The 10,704-nt window shown below is 31.4% G+C and overlaps 1 protein-coding gene across 1 annotated transcript; it reads right to left on the bottom strand.

Moving 5' to 3' along the window:
• Positions 1-3,828: 3,828 nt before the first annotated feature.
• Positions 3,829-5,411, bottom strand: LOC124535689 (glycine-rich protein-like). The gene is made up of 2 exons (XM_047111997.1): positions 5,142-5,411; positions 3,829-4,364 (listed from the first exon to the last, which is right to left on the bottom strand). The coding sequence occupies exons 1-2, from the start codon at positions 5,151-5,153 to the stop codon at positions 3,999-4,001; spliced, it is 378 nt and encodes a 125-aa protein (XP_046967953.1). The 5' UTR covers positions 5,154-5,411; the 3' UTR covers positions 3,829-3,998.
• Positions 5,412-10,704: the final 5,293 nt, after the last annotated feature.

The following is a 10,704-nucleotide window of genomic DNA, read 5'->3' as shown; positions in this document are numbered from 1 at the left end:
AATCATAGAGTTTAGGTAATAATATACATGAGAAAAAATCACATTGAAGTATTTAAAATAGACCTCTGCTTAGAGAGAAAATGTTAATTCAATTTGTCAATTTCACAAAGGCTTATTATTATTACATTACAAATATTTCTTTGTAATCCTATTCCCTGTATCTAACTCCTGAGGTCATCATGCGGTTCCGGATACGCTGCGAATAATCTCAATAACAGGAGACAGTTATCGAGCATTGGAAATGTATATATTTTGAAATAATCTTAGTACAAATATTTTTGAATAAAATTAGTAAGCAAGTATACTCTAAATTAACATTAGTAGCTAATAAATCTTCCTTTTTCTAGTGACTGCGTTCGGCTGGTTTTATAATGATATAATTCATAAAATTGACACTTACGTACACATAATGGAATGTTATACATATTGATATATAATTAAAACATAGTATAATGGGCATAGGCGTAATAGGTTACTTTAATTTTTTTCTGATGTTGGACTTTCCGCTTTTAATAATTATCTGACCGACATTTAAATAGTTTAGTTGTGTAAACTTCAAATGGTAATTTATATTTATAAGCGCATGTTTTAATTTTAATTTCTGTCAATAGGTAATTTCGCAGTGTTTTTAATATTAGTTATAAAATTTTGTATCTTATTTAACATATACATATTCGTTGATCCGGTTGACTGACTACATAACATATAGATATTATGAAGGGTCAACGAACAGATAAAATTATGAGAACATAAATATATCAATTCGAATATCTTGGAAATTTTGAATAAATAAATCAATTATGCTTTTTTTATTATATTTAACTTAATATAATTGATTTACAAAGATAATTATTCTGCAGGAGTATATATATTGTAATCTTTGCTGTGTTTTATTTTTACATTTTCTTAAGTATCCAATTACTAATTAATAATAATATCGATTTTGTGTCGGTACTAATAATTCTTATAAACATGATTGGTTGACAGAAAAATATTATATAACAAGACATTGTCTTGTTAAATAAATAATATTAAAGAGATCGATTCTTTATCGATCTTTCTACAGTCGAGTCGAGTCGAGTCGAGATGGCCCAGTGGTTAGAACGCGTGCATCTTAACCGATGATTGCGGGTTCAAACCCAGGCAAGCACCGCTGATTCATGTGCTTAATTTGTGTTTATAATTCATCTCGTGCTCGGCGGTGAAGGAAAACATTGTGAGGAAACCTGCATGTGACAAATTTCATAGAAATTCTGCCACATGTGTATTCCACCAACCCGCATTGGAACAGCGTGGTGGAATATGTTCCAAACCTTCTCCTCAAAGGGAGAGGAGGCCTTTAGCTCAGCAGTGGGAATTTACAGGCTGTTATTGTTGTTATTGTTTCTACAGTCCTATATACATCCTTAAAAAAATTAAATAATATATATAATTTCCGGTCTTTTTTTCCTGTGCATAGCTTTTCAGGCCCTTGTCGCAAATTTTAAAATCGAAACAGTCTAAACCACAAATGTTCTTCGAGAACTTACAAACAAGCTACTAACACTTTTGGAATTTGCTATGGGTCCACGTTACAGTGCATAGTTACACATAATTTAACCCTTGTACATTGGGAAAAAAGGTTCATTAAAAATATAACACCTCGTCTTATTGCCACCACTGGTGACAGGAGCGCTGGTTCGTTTTTGGCCCAGAGGATCGGAATTACAATTCGATGAGGAAATGCTGCTAGCATTCTTGCCACCGTTCCATGTAGTCATGATTTATACAGTAACTATTTTTAATTAATATTTGTATAAAAATAAGGACGTAATTTATTTATTCGTTACCACCATTACATAGCATATGTAAACTGTGGGTCTCTCTAGTGAGCATTATTTATACTCTTGGCAAAGGGAAAACTCTTATTATTTTTATATATACGTTTGTTTTTTTTAAAATTACATCTACAATTCGATATTTAAATCGATTTTAGATATGTAACTCTTTTTGTAATTGAATTAACGATTTTAAATATCCGTTCTATATATATTGCAAATATTGAACTGTGACCATTACTAGAGAAAAATGTCCATCCTGACTCATTGTTTGAAAGTATCGAAGTCGCTCCAATGCTTAGAGCATATAAAATTAATGTACCTAAAATGCTAGAAATGAGTCTAAACTGAGTTTCTTGCCAATTCTCATTTTTTTCCGAACCTACAGCCTCATTGAATAAAGAATATATTAGTTTTGATAGCCGAAGATTGCGATCATCTCAAAAAACAGATATTTCTTCAAATCGGATTAGAAGCTGTTAAGATTAGCGGGTAAACTATACGAACCTTTCAATATCATAAAATAAAATACAGGTTGTTTGTGTTTTACTGCGTTCGACCGATATTTAACTGATTTACATCCGCCCGTGTCGCAAGTTGATTGGCAAGTCATTATGATTTATGAATATGTAAAATTTAATTGCTTGATAAATTAAACCTTTTGTGTCAATATCTGTGACCAATCGGCGGTGATCGTTTGATATTTGTCAATCAATCAAAATTAATGTAACCATTTGTATAACATCCTCCACATCAACGCTTGGGATTAAGCAATAATATTGTCAAAGCAAATACCATAATTATAACCTCTGAGATATTTACGGTTTCAAATACATATATTACATAAAATGTAATTTCCCGTATTTGTACACGGCTTAGTGCGAAACATAATATCTAGAATGAGATTAACTTAAAAAAACTCGTTCTTAAGCCAGTTAATACTATGTAAAGTTTATCTACAATCACATACATCGGAATATATAACCAGTCAAGCTATCTGTCTATTCACACGTTACATAACGTTTTAATAACACGAGTTCTAGATAGAAAATATACAAACCAGTATAATTAGGACAATGTAATGTTTGCTGTTTTTCAATCGATTAAATCAAATAGTTTTTACCAAGTCCTATCTCTAAGTACATACACAGTGTGCCATTACTCGTGTATACTCGTTTACAAATGTATGTTTGTATAAATATGAGATATGTTATGTATATAATGAGTATCTGTATTATATATTTGTTTTAATTATGTAATTGTTTTGTTTTTTAATTTTAACTTACAATTAAACCCTTCTATTATATCTTGAGCTGATAAATAAAAGAATACCGCCAGCCCAATTTGAGTGTAATTTAATTTTGTTATGCAATATGAATTAAGTATAAAGAAATATATTAAGCCTTTCAGTAATGAAGCACTGATAGGCAAAGGCTTTTTAACTCTTAAGCTATTGCGTAGAAGTTTATTCATTATGCAAAATGTTTTAAACCGCTATTATTATATGCGTTTAATAATGTTTTCTAAGGGAGCCTATGTGGGCTGCAATGCAAGTAAACGTTTGACATGTTGCAAGTTCTTTAGTTCAGATCGAACGGCCGTTTCCTCTTGCGACATTTAAACTTTAGTTATTTCAAATATTAAGATACCTATCTACCAATCGGGTGGCTCTCAATTCTTCATAGTCCTACACAGATTAAGATAAGATTAGATTACGATTTTGCATTATTCATATTCATATTATTTTAAATATTATATAAAATTATTTTCAAGTCAATTAATAAGCCATTGACCCTTTATATTCACTTAGGCAGTAATTTTTAAGCCTGTTAAGGGCTCAAGTGTCGCAACCAATATTTTGCTGCCAACCCATTAACTGGCCAACAACAATATTATTTTTTGCAATGTAATATACTAAGTATAAAAAAATATAACGTCGAAGTTATGCCAAGTTATAAAGTCGCACAGCTCGTGTTATTAGTAAATATTGTGAGAAATAAAACTGTGTATGTGTGGGTTTATAGAATTTATTCATCTTAATCGTACATGTAAACCTGAAGAAGCTAATTTGGCACAGAGGGAGCCACGTGTCGTGTTGGGCTCACTTATGATGACATATTTTTGACTTAATGAAGTATAATCTATTGAATAAGATTATAATTGCAAACGTTGCAGACAGCTTCAATGCCAGCCATGACCGAGGCCTAGCAGAGGTGCTCCTACCAAACCGTGGCCTCCGTAGCCTCCGATGAGGCCATGACCACCGATGAGACCGTGACCACCGATGAAGCCATGGTCCAGGATGGGTGCAGACGCGATACTATGGCTGATCACGGGAGCGGGAATGGCAACACTATGGCTGACGATGGGGGCCGAGGCGATGCTCAGACTGTGGCCGCCGTACAGACCCAATCCGTGTCCTCCATAGAGGCCGCCTCCGTGGCCCAGCAGTGGGGCGCCGTAGCCGAGACCCAGCAGGCCTCGCTTCTCATTCTTTTTCTCCTCAGCGCCGTAAACTGCGGCGGCGGCCACCAGAAGTACACACAGCTAGAAATTGACACTCACTCAGTAAATCAATTACAGACACAATCGATGAATCCCTTATATTGTTTTCCCCGAGTTGTCTAGTCAAAATAGCTTAATATTACAGAAGTGTCAAAATGGTAAAATAGCAATAACACCCTCGATAGATTTAATTATAAATAAGTAAGTGTTTAATTTCTTTAAAATTCTGTAAGATGGGAAATTATAACATTTATTTTTTGTTATTTAAGGATTTTCGTGCATTCCACGTTCTCCGGTTATCACGGGATATAATGTTATAAATTATTAAAATTATGATATTTAAGATGGCAATGGCAGTTTTTTATTTTATTTTCATCTTAAGTTCAGATTAATTTAGCAAAAAAATTGAATTTCTAGAAAGCAACCACCACAAAATTGTGAATACGAAAAAGCTAAGCACGTATTAATTATAATAATATCGTTTCACTATTATTACAATTTATTTACTCGTATTTCTAAATTATTAGAAAATACACATTGAAAGTGTTGTTGATCTTATTGTTATATCAAATTGCTTTATCGATATATTACTTATACACAAGTGTTATATGTCTTTATTACTAACATAAACTGGAACTTATTTCTATATTTTTTTTATTTAAAGTCATAAGCCTACACTGACCAATTAAAATCATGATATTATTTTTAACAGTACATACTGAAAAAGCTACCCTTGAATTTAATTTCGCTATCTCCTAAAATAAATATCGAAAAATAAATAAAACTATTTATTTCAAATAAATATAAAATAAAACTTACTATAGCCTTCATATTTTCAAGTAGTGCCTATCGGGGTTTCCAGACTGACTCTGTTCGTGACGGGGCCCTAGTGCTTTTATACGAGCCCTATTCGCCCCTCTAGCTGCTGACAATCTAACCTAGGTATAGAGGGCAAGTGGATACGGTACCTAAAATCATTCTATGAATCACCAGGATGTGAGAAATTTTCGTTTCCTTTTGCTTTTAAGTTTGCATTGGCAAATAGTTTAATTATTACCGACTCCACCTGACCGCGATGTTGCGTTTGGCATCGCGTATTGTGTACTTATAGCATAAATCGAAGTTTGTAATTATGTATAGTTTTTAAAGACTTGTCTCTTTTTGACTTTAGATGCTTAATCCTATTGATTGTTATATCTGTTTTTGATTTCAGTTTAGAGTTATAACATTGGGAAGTTATCGTTTTACAGATTTGATATTAACATGTTTTATTAAAATACTATATGTGTACAATTGTTTGGGCGGATGTACAATTGCAAGACTAACTGCTACACAAATATACATAAAAAACTCACTTAACTAATTTCTAAGTATAGATTTATTTCAAACAGAAGTAATATAGTAATGTATTAAGAATATATAAATAAGCAATAAATACCATTTGAGAAACCTTTACTTCTTAATAAACAGATATCCTTTTTTTCTGTAGCTGTTGTCTATTACATATAAAAAAAATGTAGTAGAATAAAAAGATAAAAACTTGTAAATTCACGGTTGATATTTGATCTCTGGCAACATTAGTTCTATATAATATACTCGACGAGATACCTCAGTTATAATATATGATAACGAATGAAGAATATCTTAAAATTAGTACATAATAATTTAGTTTTAAATATTTTTTGTGTTTATGTGTGACCTTCATGATATATACATGATACGAAAATGCGATGTAGAAAACAAGATTATTAGGTGACAAGAAAATAAAAGCCTTTTTTCAAACACTTATATAATACTTGTATTGACTTTAATCGTTTACACACGAACTCATTGAGCTCGTTTTATAAGTCAAACGTATCTATTAACGATTCGGTCGGGGGTATTGACCATATTCTACACTAATATTAAATTATAATTTGTCTGTTTGAACGCCCAAATCGGGAATTACAAGCTATATCAGACTTTCGCTTAGCTTATTACGATTATTAAAAAATATTTAGCTACACGATAACATTACGAAATTTTTGTATGTTATACCTTGAAACAAAACAAATAAGAACAGATATAGATTTTTCTCTTCGGTAAGAACTATTCCTAAAAATAATTTTCCATATGGGCTAATAAATGAGGAAGACCTTATAATTACATATATAAGAAACATAACGAATTCAATAATTTCCTTCTATTGATATTGAGCAAATTATTGTAATTATTATATAAAATTGTTATTATAATAATTTACTAATTTTCGGTGGATATTTAGTTATTCAAAGGCTTATAATGAAATAATAATTATTATGTATGAGACAGACTTGCGTAATTCAAAAGTAGCGCAACCGCAGGGCACAGCTAGTGGCTTATGACACGAAATAAACCTTATCCCATATAGAGTGCATTGATTTATGTTCAAGGTATATTTATTCTGTCGGTCCTTTATAATATTATAACTGATACATATTATTTGATCACTCATAAGAGACCTGAGGTGCTATTCTGTGAACTCACGTCATATTTCATTTAATGCATGCTGAATTCCGACTTGCGGTGTTATAATAATTTATAGTAAATGTCGTATATCACTTTATATTCGTATATAACAAGATCATGTTCTGTGGTGAATTTCGAGTTGGTTCATACAGAATAACTCTATTGCAGCTTGCTACTAATTATAAGGCCGTTGACTGTCGTTCTAAGCTAGACCAAATGTAGTTATGTAACGTAGTCTATTTTGTTACCATATTTTATCGATATATTATATAGATAGCACGATATATTTTGTGTACACTAAGGCGTGTGGTCACTGATTTGATTTATATTACATTAACGATATTTTTAACGTAGTTCATTTACATTAGCATATCGAAAACAACAGTTTTTGAAAAGATTATCTCTCAATATTCACTAGAAATTTTTCTTTCATAAATTCTGTTTACAAAAACTTGCCTATTAAAACTTGCTTATAATAATAGATATGAAGTTGAGAGTTTTTGCATATTTATTATTATAACAATTCTATTAAGATTTTTAATATTTATGAGTTTTAAATCCAAGAATGTATACTTAGTTACAATAGTGGTAAAATAAGACTATTTCTTAGTAAAACAAAATCTTATATAATTGTAAAGTTTTAAAAGCACCCACTTGTTAATATACACAAAAAATAGTATTATGTAATTGTATAAAGGTACAACTGAACCACAGCTACTGCACCAATTCCTTTTTCGAGCGCCTCATACTCGTGTATTTGCAAGCAAGCGCTCATTGTCTTTCATAGCATCTTAATAATGTTACGAATGGATTTCAATCACTATCTGTCTGTATGTCATAGAGCGGCCGCCCGCACTGGCCGCACAACCACTCGTGTTCCCTCGGGAGCTCCCACAGTTCTCCGAGACTCAAGTTAAGCTCCCCGCACGTCGGGTGAGGGATAAACTTCGCAAAGCAGAGATCTAGAAGATTATTTTCAGCCTCAATATCACGCAGGATCCGTAGAGCTCGGACGATCACGTGTGGACGGAGACACGCCGGTATGTCCGAAGTCAGCACCATTTTCGTAACTTTCGATAAGGCTATCACAGGCCGGTCGAGGGGCACGGTGGATATTATGCACTTTGCGAAGGTGTCCTCGCTTCTCGAGTAAAGTGTATCCATCGCGATGGACAGTATACCAATATATGGCTATATTTAATTATTTTAACCTCTTTTTATAAACAACGATTAGTACGAGTTTATTTATGAATAGCATTTCTTATCTCCTTGTTGGTATTGTGTGTGCACAATGAAACAAGAGATTAGGAAGTAATTACCTTAATTGTGTTTTAATGTCCGAAATCAGCTAGAGCAGCGCTTAAGCTTGAGATTTTCATTTTGTAATTATTAAATGAGTATTTTAATGTCATTTACTAATGAAATCTTTATTTAATTTATCTTAACAATAATCAGTAATGTAAAACATAATGTTACTTCATTTTAAATTTAAAATTACAAATAATTATATGATTTAATAATGATTTTTAAATCAATTTAAACTAAACTAATATTTCGTAAATATCAATTCAAGTAAGTTAAGTACATATATTGAAATGAGCCGTGTTTTAGATTCGTTTCGTAAAAAAACTCATACGAATAAGAAATTTCCGTTAAACAGTACCTTAAAGGACGTATTTACTTTGGGGCTTATATGGACTAATGGCCCAATGTGTAATATAACCTGCTCTACGTATGTGTATACTGCATTCTCTTTGAAATTAACTAATAGAAGAAAATTGAGAAAACCAGTTAATTAACAAGCGATGAAATCATTATTAATTTTTAAATATAAGAACTTTTAAATGATTTCATCTCATATTAAATTGTTTATTTAAAACCCGCAGAGTTTCTTTCGCCGGTTCTTCTCAGGTCAGGGTATTTTCTTTCCGAACCGGTGGTAGTGCTTCAATTGACCATCAATAAGAAATTGTAATGCTTCTATATTGAATAAAGTTATTTGAGTTTGAGTTTAAGTTCGATGTTCAAGGGCTCGTTGAGTTTTTAGATTTGTTAAATAAGCTAATTGTATCAATGTTTGTTAGTGCAAATAAACAAATCTCCATAGGCGCGTCGTTCGTCCTTTTGCTGCGTTTTATATTGTAATAAAATATACACATATTGCATATATTTGCATGTTTTTATTTTCGATTAACGTCACAAAGCAAATTGTAACCTTTCCCCATATACGGATATTAAAGCTCCGAAAAGCATTGCTATATTCAAAAACAATCAAAATCAAAATAAACTTTATTCAAATGGGCTCTTACAAGCACTTTTGAATCGTCATTTTACAATTGAGTGAAGCTACCACCGGTTCGGAAAGTAGATTCTACCGAGAAGAACCGACAAGAAACTCAGTAGTTATTCTTTTTCAACATTTAAAAAATTCAAAGTCATGTTAGTTAATACAATTATTTAAATTAATATATCCTGCTTGGAAATCAACAGGTATTAACTCCACGCTTTTTTATCATCTATAAAATCTTGTATCGAATAATATGCCTTTTTTACTTATGTATTTTTTACAAACGATTTGAATTTACGAAACGGCAAAGTTTAAAATGTCTGCGGAATTTTATTATAGAAACGGATACCTTGCCCCAAGAAGGATTTATTGCGGAGGCGAAAACTTGACGTTATAAGCTTATCCTTATTACTAGTGCACATACAATGATTATTACTGATTTTATCAAAATGCTACTGTGAATATACATAATATTGTTGTAAATATATTGTGTATTAGATGAGTAATTTGTTTACAATTTACCTTTTGCTCAGTGCTGCTGGAATACATAGTGTACGGGTTAAAGCCTGTTTTAAATACAAATATTATCTAAGAGTTTGTAATTGAAACAAGTTAACCGGCGATAATAATATCTTGTAAATCGTAAGCACGTGTGGCCCACATCCAATCAGTAACCGGCTCGGTACCGGCTATAATTACATTTAGTATTGGAGCGCTTTCGTAATACTTTTTCAAATACATATTATACGAGTTTTTCGAGAAAATTGTTACTTATATAGGCGGAGATAAATGTTTGGCATGCTTTTGTTAAGTTAATTTATGTTTTAACTACAATCGAAAAGAAATCTTTCATTTATTTAGTGTAATAAAAATGAGCAGCGTAATATTTATTACAGCTAAAGGGGAACGATATATTGTGTCGTAAGTAGCCTAAATAACAGAACCTCGAAAACTAACAAACTTTTTAAACTTGTCCAAAAAAGACGGTGTCTCTGAATAAAGAAAACTTTTAATAAGTTGATTAAATACATACGAATTTTATGATTACATCAATTACTACGTTTTAAAAAATTGTGTCATTCCTATTACACACAGCACCGTAACTTTAACATAGTTGGACAATATTTGTAGGGCCTTTTGCAACCGCAGGAGGTGACAAGATGAATGGAATGGAACTTGGAGATCAAATTGACATGAACTATATGATTTTTCGAGATCTTGAATAATTTATTAAGATTGCGTGAAAACGTGCATTTACAATAAAAATATAAAATATAAATAATTGAGTACAATAATAACTATTATATATTTATTAATTCAAGTACATAACAAAGAAAAGCTTATTAGCAAACCGCATCAAATATGCAAATCTAAGGTTGAATAGAGTTTTGTCAATTGTCGAGAGTTACAGAGTTAAATATTATAAATTCTGCCAGTTAACTCAAATTATAATTTATTTTATGAAATATTTTGGGCTATTAAATGAAATTTAAATATCGCTTCTGTTGGGAGTGTACCTATCGTAGGGAGTATTTATATTAAAAGATATTAAATATGTTACTTCATTTTAATAATAATGATGTTTTACAATAAATAAACTTAGCGCTA

The sequence above is a fragment of the Vanessa cardui genome, chromosome 15 (genome assembly GCF_905220365.1).
Source record: "Vanessa cardui chromosome 15, ilVanCard2.1, whole genome shotgun sequence".
Lineage (NCBI taxonomy): Eukaryota > Metazoa > Arthropoda > Insecta > Lepidoptera > Nymphalidae > Vanessa > Vanessa cardui.
Note: the sequence above shows the minus strand (reverse complement) of the source record. Positions and strands in the feature narration are given on the sequence as shown.